Source organism: Bombus affinis, chromosome 9 (assembly GCF_024516045.1).
Source record: "Bombus affinis isolate iyBomAffi1 chromosome 9, iyBomAffi1.2, whole genome shotgun sequence".
Lineage (NCBI taxonomy): Eukaryota > Metazoa > Arthropoda > Insecta > Hymenoptera > Apidae > Bombus > Bombus affinis.
The window spans coordinates 12,349,496-12,365,550 of record NC_066352.1 but is presented as its reverse complement, the minus strand read 5'-3'; the positions used below and the strand labels follow the sequence as shown (position 1 = coordinate 12,365,550).

Below are 16,055 nucleotides of genomic sequence, written 5' to 3'. Positions count from 1 at the left end.
ATAATTATAATATATATATAATATATACAATTCCTATTAAGTTTTATTAATGTAGTTACTTCATTATATATTTATATCGTTTAATAATGTACGAATAGCAATTTTTTGCTTAATATCTATAATATGATTTTATCGTGAGAGTAACTAAGAAAGTAAGTATATTTGATTTTTTATTGCACAAATTCATATGATTAAAACGTTTACAAGTGCACTTGTATCGGTACCGTACCTGCCTTGTAACAGCCGGCGTAGGAATACAAGATAGCTTATGACATCACTAGTCCCGTTTACCCATATTCTGGACCGGGCACGCCCCATCCTCTCCGTTACACATTATTACGAAAATTTATATGACAACCATTCAATTACGAGAGAAAATTTATTTTGAATATTCAAGAAATATTAAATATAGGAAAAAGTTGTAAATAAAAGAGTAAAACATACATATACAGTATAAATAATCACATTCGTTCTTTCGTTACGTTTCATCATTCCCTAATTTCAAATTAATTATTGGAACATCTTTATTTGATATTTTTCAAATGTTTGAAATTAAAGAGTTGAAAAATAATATTTCTTTAATTGTTTATAATTGTGTCTTAAAAATAACATGTATGTATATATAATGTAATTAAATTAATTTCTTGAAATTTCTTCTTAAAGATAAAAATATTAAATGGTATTACAATAAAAAATAAGTTTAAAAGCAGATCACAGCAAATATAAATAGAAAGGTAAATGGAAAATGTATACATTTATATACATATTATAAGCAGAAGGACGTCACAATGTACATTTTACATCACTTAATAATTAATATAAATACATTTTTTAACTAGATATAGCTTATGCCTTACGATCTTGACACGAATAATGTACAATATCGCCATTCGGATACCTCGCAAACGCACTGAAAAATAATTGATATAGTAATTTCTTTGTACAACAATCATAGTCAATATTATTCTATATAGTATTTAAATACCGACCTCTGATTGCCGAATCTCTTTTTACACACTGGACATATATTAAATTCCGTCATAAGAACGCTCTGTGATTCATAATGCATACGCTGTTCTTGTACTTGCAAGAGTTCAGCATAAAGTAATCCTTTTAATACTTGTATCCTTCTTGCAGTGTTTAATTTTTCCTGCAAACTAACTTCTAAAAAGTACTTGATTCTACCTATAGGAACTGTATCAGGCAGAAGCTCTAATGCCTTTAGTGGATTTATCTTTGATGCATGCTTCTCAAGCAGCTCAAGTGCCATTTCCAAATCAGGCTCTGCTGTTCTTTGCATTTCTGGGATACATCCTATAATGTGTTTCTTATAATATTTAATATAATATTATATATATTATTATATTAACTATTAACTGTTATCTTATAATGGACATAATATTGCACACGTCGAAATTTTACCTGTGATTAAAACTCCTTTATCGTCGGGTTTCAACAATTGTTGAATAAGCATTACATAGACTTCATCAGCTCCATCAGATTGTTTTTGTTTATCTACAATTTCTTGATCTAGAAATAAAAAAGTAATTGCACGTTTTTGTAAATAGATAGTTTTAATGCTTCAGTTAAAACATACTTTGATATCTAGTATATACGTTATAACAATACTCAGTTGCTTTTGCTATATCATTAAGAAGACTAATATATATTGAAATAGCTTGCTGATGACGTCCAAGTCTTCCAAGAATAATTGCACGCTCCTCGAACAAATTATCAAATGGAAAATGTACTAATATCGTTTCAGGAGTATAATGCGTAGATTTTTCTAAAAACTGTTGCAATTTTTGTCTTATATGTTGAGCTGTTTGTTTTTCGGCTGGTGTAGCATTTTCACTCATACACGCTAAACATTTTTCTTTGTATTGATGTATTAAAACATTATGGAACAAAGGATTAGTATCTTCCCAAACATGTACTACATATTCCAAATATGTTATCACTAAATCTTTGTGATGACATAGAAGATAGTCCAATACCTTTGGTCTTGGTAGTAGTTCAACTTGCTGAAATTATAAATATAATTTACAAAAGAATTGGAGAGCATTATATGATATGCATTACCTGCATATCTTCCATGAAAATTCGAAGTCCTTGTTCTGGATCTTCATTCAAAACCCAACCAGCAAACTTCAAAATTAAATCCATATGATCTTTACCAAGTTGCTGCAAATATTGTATCGTTCTTGCAGTGCCCTTTAGACTGGAATCATTCTCTTTTGCATGCTTTTCCAGAAGCTCCAATGCTTTTCTATGTTGTCCCTTGGTCTGATATAATATAATAAGTTCAGGATATTTTTGATGCATTAATAAAGTTTTTTCAGCTTCTGCTAAATGACAATGATTTAATCTGAGTAATGGTGCTACCAATGCATCAGTAGTCTGTAAAAATGTTTCATAAACACAAATTAACTGACATTAGACATTACTTATTATGAGCTAGAAATTCTAAATTACCTGTAGATAACATTTTAACAGAGTTGTGTCTATAATCTTTAATAATTGTTCTGTAGCTACTGCTGTCATATTCTTTTTTCCATTCACTACAGATTTTTCCTCATTGTTATCTTTATCCTTGGATTTTGCATTACCACCCATTAACTTATATCTAACTTCAGTAAGAAAAATTATTAATGCACGCAGACCTTTTTCTAAATCATGGTCTTGGAGCTTAGGCAAAGTTGGATCACTGACTTCAGGATTACTGCTAGATGGTGTAACTAAATCAGGAAATAACATTATCACTTCATAAGGATCTGTTCCTATTTTTAAGAACTGATCCATTGCTTCTTGAAATCTTTTGTTACGAAACAGATGATGAGCATACAGTGTTTGAATTTTATATATTTGTTTGTGTTTTTCTTCTTCTGTTATATCGGATAAGCTCTAAAATAACGAAAAACTTTATTTTAAAATTTCATTAAATTAAAATAAAGCAATTAACTAAAGCTACTATTAACATACAGTTAATTTTATTGCTAACTGAAACTGAGTTTGCTCTAGTAATGTTCTAATTTGATGCGTTACATCAACTGCTCTCACACACCAAACATGACTAATTGATGCTACAAAAACTTTCCCTTGTTTGCATCTGTATATAAGCCTAGCTTTGTTTAGATCTTTTATTGTTTGAATATGCAGACAACCCTCTATAGTATATACTTCTAATCTGTCATGAACAATTCCAAGTAAATAAGGATCATCCCAAGCTAAAATAATTCAATTTTTATATTATTATACACAATTCAAGAAAGAATTACATAAATGTCTTTAACATAATTATATATATTCTATACCTAATGCACTTGGTGTATCAGACCATTTTACTGGATTATGTTGAATCAGTTCTCCTCTGGTATCCATAACAAATGATTGAGAATCTTTCCCTAGTACAAAGGAATTATCAGACAATTTTGTAACACTTGGTTCAGGAGATTTTCCAGTTGGAAATAATTCTTTGGTTTTTCCATTTAAATTCAAAGTTGTGTATGATAATCCACGAAAACCCAAAATTAATGTTTCACCACACCTTTGATAGAATTAAAATATTTTGTTATTCTATCAGAATACATAAATTATTTTGTATCTAACATAGAACACATACCAACATAATTCACGTGGAATATCTGGCACAGTTAATTCGAAACCATTAAATGTCTCAAATTTTTTTCCTCTTGAATTATATAATTGTAGCTTACGTTTCACAGCAACACATAAATACACAACTGTTTGATTTTCACCATTTACAATTTGATTTGGTTTTATATCTAAAGCAAATAATGTAGCACCACGAGTCTTTTGTAATTGATAAAGTTGTTGAAAGTTTGGAGAGTTTAAATCATGAATACATACTATATTATCTACAAAAAGATACAATAAATTAGGTATACCATTTTTGATTAAAAATATCAAAATAAAAATACCTGTTAAAATTATAAGCAAGTTATATTCTGGTACAACATCTATCTGAGTGATACGCTTTTTATTGAAGTTTTTACTATGACGTAACAATTCTAATTTGTGGTTGTCATCTAATACAGATGGTACATTATACATAAGAAGATGACCCTCTCTTGTTCCAATCAGTAAATTGTCATCTGAAACATTTTGCTATTATTCACTACACTTGCATATAAATATAAAAAAATATTATAATTAAATATATATTCAAAAGAAATAACAAAAAATAAAAGATGCAATAAAAAATAATTTTATATTCAAAAAATGCTAAATATATCCATATTAAATTATATATTTAGGGTTAGAAACTTTTAGTTTTAAGGTTATATGGTTCTTACCGTACGCAGCCATAGATTCTATTTGAACAGAAATGTTTAATATTAACGTTTCTTCGTAAGCGTCGTGCATTTTGACGTTTAAAAAGTAATCTTTTTTATTGCTAATTTCTTTACAAATCCAGAAATTAGAAAATTAATTTTTTAGCATTAGTAATCGATTACATATGTACAGCTGATATTCCAATATGTTTGACAACTAACTCAGACTATGATCAGACTTAGTATAGTACAAATCCTTTGATAAACAACGCAGATAGTAAAATTCTATGTATAGGTGCAACTAAATACAGAAAATATAGTAATAGCAGTTTGAAAGTATAGAGATTAGTATTATATTATTTATTTTATCTATTACAATAGCTGCATTTACAACCTGTTGCAATAAACATTTTGTATTATTTTAAGTCGTATAAAATAAATTTTTATTTTATAATCATCATTTATTATTTATCTATATGATCAATGTTTTTTAAAATTTAATACAAATGTGTTACGATCTTTTTATTCGAAGGAGATCTTTAGCTTTTTGAATCCATGGTTTATTGCCAAAAGATTCATAAATTACATCAATTTATAATGAACAAATAACAAAAAAATTCCCAAATTATATGTTTAAAAATTATTATTGTCTAAAAACAAAATTATATTTAATAATTATATATACGAAGTAATAAAAAATATGATCTATATTTCGAAAAGTATACAAATTAATAAAATATAAGATTTTAAAAAATAATATTAATTAATAACATAAAACAATGAAATAAAAAGTTCTGCATTTTATACACTTATCAAATATATTTTCTGTACAGATGGCATACTTATAGTTCGTTTCTTTCGATTCTATTGTAAATTGTAACTATATGTGTACAATGGTATTTCATACTTGGTATCTTCATATGATACATGAAAAAAATTGATTTAAAATTTTACAAAAATGTCAAATTCGCTTGTACGAAAAGGACTTGAATTGTTGGGTTACGAAAAAAGCGTAAAGCAAGGTATATATTCTATTATCCAGCATTCTAACTTGTATAGGTTATAAATACATATTTAATATTACACAAAATATTTATTTTATAGAAAAAAAGAAAAGAAAACACGTAAAATATAAAGGTTCGCTGGATCTGATCCCTCCAAAACACAGGATATTTTCTAAAAACGATAAAACAGGTATTTATAACCTTCAAAATAAAAGATTAATCTATCGTTTATCAGCTAATGAAAAGTAAATATTTTTTAAGATCTCGGAACAATCCTTGGTCGATCAAGCAAAGTAACTGTTTACGAAACTCAAAAAAAGTTAGCTGCAAAAGTAGATCCTACAGATGAAAATGTACAGAGGCTTCTATTGCTTAGCACTAATCGTATTGATCCAAATACAACAAATAAGGTATAGTTCCATAAATTTTTTTAATTACTCATGAAATAAATTTTATTAATTAAAAAATTTTATATCAGTTATTAAGCAGAGCTCTGAGAAAGAGATATATTCCAAAGGAAAAGAAACCTAAGGAACCTGAAGCCACTGCATTTACCGAAGAAGATTTTAAGAAATTTGAAAAAGAATACGTGGATCAGTAATGATAATTTTATATTTCTTAAATTATATATTAGATAAACGAATTTCAATTAATGAACTTTACTTAGTATACATGGTGTTATGGTAGTCACCAATATATAGACATTTAATTGTATTTCATCTGTAAAGCAATATTATTTTTTGCACGTTTATATGATAAATGTTTAATCTACTGTAAATTGTTAAACGTAAAATGTTTAATAGCGATCGTAAAAGGGGTAAAGTGATATTAATTTTAACTTCCTCTTTATTTCTCTATTACACTATATGGATTATTGGTTTACCATTCATCGATGATAATAGAATACGATCGTTTTTTGGTTCTCACAATATTGCATTAATAATTCCTGCAGTGTCTGGCTTATGTTTCATTGGTGGATTGGTATTATTTACTATTTATCACGTTAAACCATATTTTTCGAGTAACAAATCAAGTAAACTTCATGATTCGTAACATATACATAAAAAGGTTTGTGTAAATGAAAATATTATATTGTATTTTGTTTACTAAATTATGTTGAGAAACATTGACACACTTGTGTGTATTTTATTATTGATTAAGTAATAAAGTTAATGTAACTTATGTAACCAGACCGCCATTGTTTATATGTATGTTCCTAGTACGTTGCTAGTATGAGTTAACCTATTCTAGATTTTAAGTAAAATTATTATTACTAGAGAAAACTTAAAATGTCTTCAAAGAAATGGTTTGTGCTTGGTATCTCGGGTGCAACATGCAGTGGAAAGACTTCTTTAACTAATAGACTTCATAATGAGTTAAAAAATTCAGTAGTGATATACCAAGACAACTATTTCTTACCGAAAAATGATCCACGTCATGTAAAAATTGATGAACTTAATCATTTAAACTGGGAAGTAATAACTAGTATGGATATGAACAAAATGCGTTCAGATGTTTTACAATTAATCAAATCGTCACCTACAGAAGATAGTTCTCCCGAAACAGTTAATAAAAATATATTAATATTAGATGGGTTTTTACTTTTCAAATGTAAGGTTATTTCAGATTTGTGTGATCGTAAATATTTCATAACATTAACAAAAGAAGAATGTTGGGAAAGAAGGAAAGGAAGAGTATACGATCCACCAGATGTTCCTGGCTATTTCGAAAAAATTGTTTGGCCAGAATATTTAAAGCATAGAGACGAATTAATGAAGGACAATGATTTTTGTAAGACAGTAACATTCATTGATGGATTGGAAAGTAAAGAAGAAATATTTCAACTGGTTTTTACGGAAATAAAAAAATTATTATAAAGTCTTAATCATATTATTATATGTAAAAAAAAGAAGCGCTTAAAACTATAAAAAATAAATATACACCATAAACTGGTTGTGGATATTTAGCTATCATTTAACAAAAAGATGTTGATATTACAAACATTAGTTTCAAAATGAAACATCTGTACATTCCAGAATGTTTAGCACAAAATATAATTAATATTCCGAAATATTTTCCACAATAATCTAGATCATTTATCCCAAATATTTTTTTTTAGATGTGAAATAAAATAATCGCAATACATGTATATTTTGTATATTAAATTCCATATATATATCGACAACTGATTTTTACTGAGCTGAAAAGCGTAGTGTACTTACCTGGCACAGTTGTGCATTGAGCGATATTTTTTTTTTTTAAATGATAAGTACACTTGTATTTCGTCACTTTCCTTTTTGTGAGAAATGTATGTACATGAGTCATTGTTGCATTATCAGTACTGATGAAATTTTTTTATGAATTTCCATGAAAATGCCCATACATGAATCAAATGTAGTTTATGTTGAAAATGTGATAATTTTGTAGCTATGTATCACAATATTGTAACTATAACATGTACAATCTTTTTTGTTTTTGTTGCATATTGTTTGCATATAAAGCCTGCTTCAGATGTTAAGTAATTCCTCAGGAAAGAGTTTTAAATTTCGTTCTTTATGCATAGTATATTTTGTACAAAAATTAATTGTAAAAGGCTTAGAAAATTAAGAATGTTTGAATTCACAACAGTTCCTTACAGACACTTCATAGCTTGCAACTTAGCAATCAATCTTCACTTTTACAGAGATTCAGAAAGGGTATAATGATACATAGCAATGTTCTTTATATTTTGTACAAAATAGATTATGTTTCGCCAAATTTCGGATATTTATCTTCATCCAAAACAGGCTTCAAAATGTTCAAGTCTTCGTTTTCAACAAGATTCACTTCGATTTTTTCTCTTTTTTAATAAAGATAACGCACAACGACGTGTATATGTTACATGGAATAGGTGCTATGTTTAGATTGGCCTTGCGCATTTGTTACGTTTGTTGGGGCAGGTCCAGGTGTTTGATCATCTTGATCATTTTGTCCACAAGCTTTTCGAACATATTGCGGTGTAAGAACAACTTCTTCTTCCATTTCAAGAACTCGTTTGTCCAATTCCATACATGCTGCCATTTCTTTTTCTAATTTTGCCAACATCTGTGGTGAATTGTATTTCTCTGGATCATCATGAAACACTACCATACCATCTTTTTGATTGATTGTTGCAAAAATTTCACCATCTTCTATCTATAATTATAAATATAAAACATCTTTATGTATCTATCAACATCTATACACACATTTATTTATATACACAATTATTTACATAGATAATAAATATATATTATATAAAATAAATATATAAATAAATAATAAGTGCATTTACCATGTTTAATATATATTTCTCTGCATCGGCAGGTCCAGATAATTGAACTCTACTAGCCACATCACTTAAGCTAAGAGTCAAAAAAGTTTTTGTCAATCTTTGTATGTTCTTTTTGTATAAATAGCTGAGCACTTGTTTCACCAATCCCATATTATGGTCTCTTGTAAACAGTTGTTGATATTTGGTGATAATATTCTGCACCTCTTCACAACTATTCATTTGATAAGCTGTAGCCAATTCTTGATACTGTTGACCCAGTGGTTTCATGTACCTATTAGCTACTTGACTCGTATACCTAGGTAGATTCAAAACTTTCCCATGCAAAATTAAAGAGACCAGAATATATTTCTTGTAGGCTTCTAACATAATGTAACTAACTGCCATGGCAGGTGTGGTTACACACACTTCAAAAAAGTACAATGCTCTATCATAATTCTTTAATGCTGTATATATCATACCACCATAATAATAATAAAGTAAAAAGTATTTTGAATCAAATTGTCCTTCCTCTTGGCTGATACCAGTAATATCTATATCGAGAAATTCAAGTGCTGGTTTGAAACACTTAGAGAGAAGACATAGTTGACAAAGATCAGCATGTATTGAAGTAAGCTGGCTATCGAATAGTTGTATTTTACGTATTGCACGGCACAATAGTTCAATACCACGCAATGGTATTTGCAGTTCCACTAATGTTTGAGTAAATAAATGGCATAATTCTGCATCTACAATGTAAATGATAGATATCAATTATAAAAATAGTTTCATTATAATTTTAATGGTTCCGAATACAAAAGAAGAAAGGTTAGAAACTTACATATATCAGAAGCAAATCTAACTTGTTCTCCGTTACAACCAATGATAAATTCTTGAACCTGATTAAATAGTGGTTTATAAGCATCAGCATTGTTTGCACCATTAGGATTAGGCAGTGAAAATTTTACGCATAATACTGCCAAAATACCTAATGAATGTTCCTGCAGATTTAGGGTTTCCAAAACATTATCTAGATGTTGTCCATTTTTTATTAGAACATCTGTGCTTTTAGTTATTATTTCTGACAGCTCTCTAAAATTACCTAAGGAACATAAGGCAATTGAATAATATTATTTAACAATTACTTCAAAAAATATTATAATTTTATTTACAATAGAATATTGATTTAATAAATGCATATATTTTTTATATATACTTGATATTAAACAATTTAAGAAAAAGGTTTATATGGCGCTGTAAAGAAAAATGTTGATATACATATTTAAGATTTAGTCATAAATATACTTAATATAGAAATGAGATTTATATGCGATCTGAATAAAATTAAATGGATAAGTTATTCGATACCATAATGAGAAAATATTGTGAACTCGAATCTTATTTTTCTAGGAAAGGATCATTATAGAGTAACGCAGAACGTTCTAATAAACCTTTAGGATTATTCTTGGAGGTTAGGTTCATAAGAATATACGGAAGGTTCGAACATCTGTCGTACCTTGTTTTGAGAGCGTCCGCACATTATTTACAAATTGCTCCAATGCCGACGCCATTACTGCAATTGCTTTCTTCTCATCACCACCTTTAATGGGTGATGAACCGTATTTACAGAAATTATTTTCGTGAACAAATGATCACTTAAGATGACGTTTTGAAACAGGCAACCGGAATGCTCTGAAGCATGTTACGAGTTACAAAAATAGCCGGTTGCGTCGAACTCCCTCTTTTATGTTGCACCCAAAAACACAATTTGAATTGAAATATATTTGTATAAATTTGTTTTTCTTGTACATCTAATAAAAATCATCTTGTACTAGATTGTACAGGAGTTTCTATAGGATGTAAACATGTTCCAGATCTTTGCATTATATGTGTCGCAAAATTATATATTTATTTGTTTCAAATAAGCGCATGTTTTACTTAACATAGCTCTTTCAAACAGTTGTAAAATGATTATACAAATAATTAAACGTATTATGTTAACACTTGTAAAAAAATTAAGTTAGATGTATTTATAAAAGATATGTATTTAAATATAAAACATTTTTTAAATAAGCATTTTTAAAAGAATTGTACGTATTACATACTAGTTTAATTGATGGTTGCTACGATACCAACGATTTCTAACAATCCTGAAAGACGAATAAAGCAAAGTGTTTGTTCACATTATCATTCGATTTATTTTTCTGTAATTTTATTTTTAAATAGAAAAGAAAAGATATTTCGATTATGTCAAGTATGATATATAACGAGCTTTGGAAAAACGCGCAGACTGATATGGAGGAACTCCTTCAAATCGATACAAATTTGCAAAACGCCAAGTCGCAAAAGGATCGTAAAAAAGCTCATAATACGGTTTCGGAATTATACGTGAGATATATTCTTATTTGTAATAAATTAGAATTGTGTTACGATCAAATAATTCAACCGCAAAAACGAATATTAATGAAACAATTGTTAGTCTCATGCCTTGGTAGAATTTTAGAATTAAAACATGAATTAGTCGAAATAGATCTTTCAGAGTATAGTTATTTCGATGATATTTTAATAAAATTAAGCGTTACTCCGCAAGAAGTTGAAATTCAAATTCCGAGATATTTTAGACGTGAATGTTTACAAGAGATCGAAGGAAAAAGGAAATATATAGAAAGTATTTTAAAAGATATAGGTGCTTTGGATGAAATAGTTCCACCAAAAAATATGACTGAATCCGAAGCGATAAGACTTATACAGGTACGAATTTATATAAGATTAAGAAATGATAATACTATTTGTATATTAATGTACGTTCAAATATTATCTATGCAAATATTAGGCTCATGAACGCGCTAGACAAGGCCGATTAAGATTTCAATTTATGAAAGAAATTCGTCAAATAAAGAATAAATCTGCGATTAAAGCAGATGCAAAGATAAAAGAATCGAGCGAAAAGGCGGCTGTAATAAAAATTCAAAAAGTTTGGAGAGGATACGTGACTAGATGCAAAATTCGGAAACGACGTCTCGAAGAAATGTTATTAATTGGTATTTTTTTTTTTTTTTTTTTTTTTTTTTTTAAATAATAAGTGATACATATATAATAAATAGTGTGTATGTATATTTATATTTGTCTATTTTCAAAGGTATGCTTCAACCGAGTCAAGAAATTACGGAAAATGCTAGGCAGGCTGAGAAAGTTAAAGAAGAGAGATATGAAAAACAAATTAAATATCAAGAGTTATACGAAAATTTGGTGGTCGAAGCTAAAGAAAGAATTCGTAAAGAAAAAAGCGCCATAATAGAAGAAAATATAAGGAGTGAAGTCCGAAACTGGGTAAACACTTATTTTCAACAGACAGGAAAAATTCCAGACTTGCCATCTGCTGAGAATGGAGGATCTAGAATCATATTTAGCAGACAGGTAAAATTAGTATTTACACTTATATTGTGTGTACAGCATTTTCAAATCTGCTCTATATCAGCAATAACTCTGATGTGACTAAATTGAAGTAGAATGTAATTCCATATATATAGGGAACTGAGAGTACTATAAGTAAATCAACAGCAGTATCATCAAAGGAATCCAAGAAATCTAAAAGATCAAAATCGAAGAAGGATAGTGATGTTGAACAATCAGAAGAGGAAACTGAGCAAGGTTTCAAGTCAGTTCCTTCCAACTTTTTGTCAGAGCTGGTACATGCTAATCAAGAATATCAAGAAGCATGGAAGAATAAAGATGAAGCTGTAAATATGACACAGTTACCATATTTAGACATGATAGAAAATAAAACAATCAAGGAAGTAGAAAATGAAGTACGCATTACAGTTGACCAAGCACTTAGAGGTAAATTATACCATTACAATAACCAAAATATAAAAACAATAATGATGCTACAATCATATTTATCATATTTAAAGATGACATAGAAGCATTACAATGTGCATTAGACAGAGATAGAGGTCTTAAAGGCAAACGTGTTAAAAAAGCTCAAAAAAGAATTCGCCGCAGTGGAAAAAAAAATAAAAAGAGGAAAGAAAAGGATTTGACACCTGATAGAACAACAGAATCTTTATTTGAAGAACTATTAACTCAAGGAATTATTAAGTTACATAAAGAAATTCCACTTTGTAATTTCAAAGGGGAAAAGTCTTTCATAAATTATAATTTAAGAGAAAAAAGAAAGGATCCTTTGCCTGCACTTGGTTAAGTATTTCATATTAATTTAAATCTATAGTCACATATTATGTTCCCCATTCTGATTTAAGTTCTTTTAATAATCCCTTCAGTAATCTTTTTGCATTAAATGTATTAATAGGTGACATAAGACAGTTGATAGCTGAATATTGTATACTTCCCTTGGGAAACAATACTCTTAGAGAACTTACACCACTAATAAGATCAGTGTTAATAGCTGGTCCACATGGTAGTGGCAAAAAAATGTTAGTAAATGCAATTTGCACAGAACTTGGAGCCACTTTATTTGATATTACACCAGCTAACATTGCTGGGAAATATCCTGGCAAATCAGGATTAATTATGCTTATGCACTTAATATTAAAGGTACGCTAAGAAAGATAGGGATGATTAAACACATTAGAGAATGAATATTTATTCTAGATTCATTTCACATGAAGGTATCACGTTTGCTTCAACCATCAGTGATATTCATGGAAGGAGCAGAGAAGCCGTTTGTTAAAAAAGTGTCAAAGACAGATAAAACTGATCCAAAACGTCTAAAAAAAGATCTTCCTAAGTTAGTAAAAAGTATTACAAATGAAGATAGAGTGATTCTTATTGGAACTTCAAGTTCACCATGGGATGGAGATCAGAAACTCTTATATCAAACATATGATAAAATTATATATATTCCCAGACCAGATTATGGATCTATGTCTCTCATATGGAAAGATTTAATATATAAAGTATGACTTTTTTATTAATTTATAAATTCCGACACACGTTAACTTTTTATCGAAAAGGACATGTATGTAGATATATAATTATATTTATAGCATCCTGGAATTAATAGACAATTCGACACATCTGTAATGGCTAAAATTTGCGATGGTTTTACTATTGGCACGGTATTTGCGTCTATTAATGAGGTATTGGCAAAAGAATTATTTATTATTATTATGCAATTGTTGCACATGAGATTTTTATAATCTTTCTCATTACGACAATTGCACATTGTTGTAAAATAGGTAATGACTACAAAGCGAATAGTGCAGCTAAGAACTCATCCATTGACACATGGGGAATTAATAAACGCGTTAAGTTCGAAAGATCCTGTTTTTCGCGAAGAAGAAGACATGTTCTTGGGTCTGTATTCGTGTGCTGTAATAAATATTATCATTTTCTAATTATATGTAATTACAGCATGGCTTTCAAAAATACCTATAAGTCGTAAAAAACAACGAGCGCTTGAGCTTGAGCTTCAGAAGTTGGAAGAAGAAAATGAAAAACAGCAAAGAAAAGGAAAAAATTTTCATAAATAAATCTATTTGTATTATTTAATAATATTTATAATTTTATAATATATATAGTATATGTTATTTATATATATTCTATAATATGTATAACAAATTATAATATATGAATTAGCTGATAATTATTGTTCTTTCCTTCCAGTTAAATTTAAGAAAAAATTAATTTTATAATATGAAATATTTCACAATTAATCATAATTTATTAAAATGAATCATTAAGATGGTTTTTTTCTACCAATTTATATTAACTAAAACGAAACAAATTAACAATGGAGTTACATACATATATAACATTGTACTTTATTTACTTCATTTTTGCCGCTGGTTATTAAGTTCCTGCAAAGATGCGTACAAGATCAATTTACGTAAGTAAAGGTAAACGTAACGTGACAGATGACAGCTATTTACATTTGAAATCGAAGTTTCAAGTATTGGAAAACCTGTCTGCTTGTTTGACTAAAAAATGAGTTTGAAGTATACGACGCAAGGGTCAAACGGGGAAAAAGATTGCATAAAAATACTTATTACTGATAGCTTCGCACTCATTTATCAGAATAATGTGACAAATATAAAAAAAATAAATCGTGTGCATGTGTAAGTAAAACTAAAAGTAAATCTAGAATTTTATGTATTTCTTAACATATTATATTACCATACCGCAATTGTTTTTACTTTTTTATTAATTGTAGATCACATTTGCTACATATTTCACAATTAATATTATAAAATATTTATTCTCCTATAAAAAAGAGGGATCGTGACCTTGTGTTATACTGATAAGAGATTCGAGATTCTATCTGCATAATCACTTTATCGTCGCGTGTTAATTACATTTCATAATTTCGTCTATTTGGGAACATGATCATCTTTGGCAACATAAGTGCGAGTTAGAAGAGTGACAATTGCAATCTGGCACGTTTTTATTCATGAACGTCCCTTTTGTAAGGGAGATAACTAGAATGACTCTGTTTGCTTTGGATCGCGGTACAAAAGTCTTGTTAAGATTAAAATTATACAGGTTACATGTTTCTTTCTTCAGTTCACGTGATATAACACGCGGCAAGCAGACTTGTAACTAAAGGCAGTGGCAAAGACCTCTTCAAAGAGTTATCAATAAAGGGCAAGAAGGAGCACATATCTTACCTCACATTTTCCTAACAAAATATGTAATAGAAGTCTTATTTCGATTATGATCTTATGAAATCATATCACGTAAGATTTTATCATTTCTTCGTTTATCGATAAAAAATTAAACACCATATGCTAATTATTAAACATATCTAATTTTATCTAATCTAATCTTATTTTCTAATTTTCTAATCTAATTTTCTAATTTTCTAATTTTCGAATTTTCGAATCTAATTTTATTTTAAAATAGACTCGTGTCAAGTAGATATTTTTTATTTATAAAAGAGACAACATAATATGCGTATTTATTATGAGTCATAACTTATTAATATTATAATTTATGTAATTTTCTTTCAATGAGAACAATTTACTATTTCATGAAACAAAATTGTATTATTTACAATAATAGTTTAAAGAACAAATTTAATATTTAACGGAAAGGAAAGTTGGATAACCATCTCTTATATGTTAAAATACTAATATGTTATATAAGATCAATAGTTTCATTGCAAAAGTTAAAAAATTAAATGGCATTTTATTATTAATTATCATAAGACGAAAATAAACGCGAGGAATAAATGTTTTTTTAGCGTTCTTGATTTGATAAAATTCTAACCATTTCAAATAGTACACGTAATGACCTTCACGAATCTTTCTCACAATTTGCACTATATATGCATTATATTATATATAAACCACACAATATATACGTATATATATATATATTTCGAAAAAAATGATAATAGGAGGAGGTAAACGGACCCTAATATTTATAAATGTTTTGAAAATCCGCCGATTACGTTACTGCACTAGGATATCGATTTTAACTGTGTATACCGGCAACAATTCTGTG

At 28.3% G+C, this 16,055-nt stretch overlaps 6 protein-coding genes across 6 annotated transcripts; 4 read left to right on the top strand and 2 right to left on the bottom strand.

The window, feature by feature from the left end:
* Positions 1-157: 157 nt before the first annotated feature.
* LOC126920658 (vam6/Vps39-like protein) lies at positions 158-4,565 on the bottom strand. Its single transcript, XM_050731346.1, has 11 exons — positions 4,317-4,565; positions 3,942-4,115; positions 3,623-3,878; positions 3,315-3,547; positions 2,983-3,227; positions 2,476-2,904; positions 2,083-2,400; positions 1,598-2,024; positions 1,423-1,530; positions 990-1,314; positions 158-910 (listed from the first exon to the last, which is right to left on the bottom strand). The coding sequence occupies exons 1-11, from the start codon at positions 4,384-4,386 to the stop codon at positions 847-849; spliced, it is 2,649 nt and encodes an 882-aa protein (XP_050587303.1). The 5' UTR covers positions 4,387-4,565; the 3' UTR covers positions 158-846.
* Positions 4,566-5,148: 583 nt separating this feature from the next.
* Positions 5,149-6,113, top strand: LOC126920714 (active regulator of SIRT1-like). Its single transcript, XM_050731450.1, has 4 exons — positions 5,149-5,317; positions 5,400-5,489; positions 5,561-5,709; positions 5,778-6,113. The coding sequence occupies exons 1-4, from the start codon at positions 5,254-5,256 to the stop codon at positions 5,898-5,900; spliced, it is 426 nt and encodes a 141-aa protein (XP_050587407.1). The 5' UTR covers positions 5,149-5,253; the 3' UTR covers positions 5,901-6,113.
* LOC126920722 (uncharacterized) lies at positions 6,090-6,486 on the top strand. Its single transcript, XM_050731461.1, has one exon. It carries the CDS (start codon positions 6,092-6,094, stop codon positions 6,350-6,352), a length of 261 nt encoding a protein of 86 aa, XP_050587418.1. The 5' UTR covers positions 6,090-6,091; the 3' UTR covers positions 6,353-6,486.
* Positions 6,487-6,577: 91 nt separating this feature from the next.
* Positions 6,578-7,372, top strand: LOC126920704 (nicotinamide riboside kinase 1). Its single transcript, XM_050731437.1, has one exon. It carries the CDS (start codon positions 6,589-6,591, stop codon positions 7,174-7,176), a length of 588 nt encoding a protein of 195 aa, XP_050587394.1. The 5' UTR covers positions 6,578-6,588; the 3' UTR covers positions 7,177-7,372.
* A 753-nt stretch (positions 7,373-8,125) lies between these two features.
* On the bottom strand, positions 8,126-10,298 carry LOC126920682 (COP9 signalosome complex subunit 3). Its single transcript, XM_050731401.1, has 4 exons — positions 10,105-10,298; positions 9,430-9,690; positions 8,613-9,337; positions 8,126-8,473 (listed from the first exon to the last, which is right to left on the bottom strand). Exons 1-4 carry the CDS (start codon positions 10,157-10,159, stop codon positions 8,177-8,179), a joined length of 1,338 nt encoding a protein of 445 aa, XP_050587358.1. The 5' UTR covers positions 10,160-10,298; the 3' UTR covers positions 8,126-8,176.
* Positions 10,299-10,455: 157 nt separating this feature from the next.
* On the top strand, positions 10,456-14,333 carry LOC126920725 (dynein regulatory complex protein 11). The gene is made up of 10 exons (XM_050731464.1): positions 10,456-11,339; positions 11,422-11,629; positions 11,728-12,005; positions 12,119-12,428; positions 12,503-12,787; positions 12,901-13,145; positions 13,220-13,507; positions 13,598-13,690; positions 13,790-13,907; positions 13,965-14,333. The coding sequence occupies exons 1-10, from the start codon at positions 10,836-10,838 to the stop codon at positions 14,081-14,083; spliced, it is 2,448 nt and encodes an 815-aa protein (XP_050587421.1). The 5' UTR covers positions 10,456-10,835; the 3' UTR covers positions 14,084-14,333.
* The last annotated feature ends 1,722 nt before the right edge of the window (positions 14,334-16,055 follow it).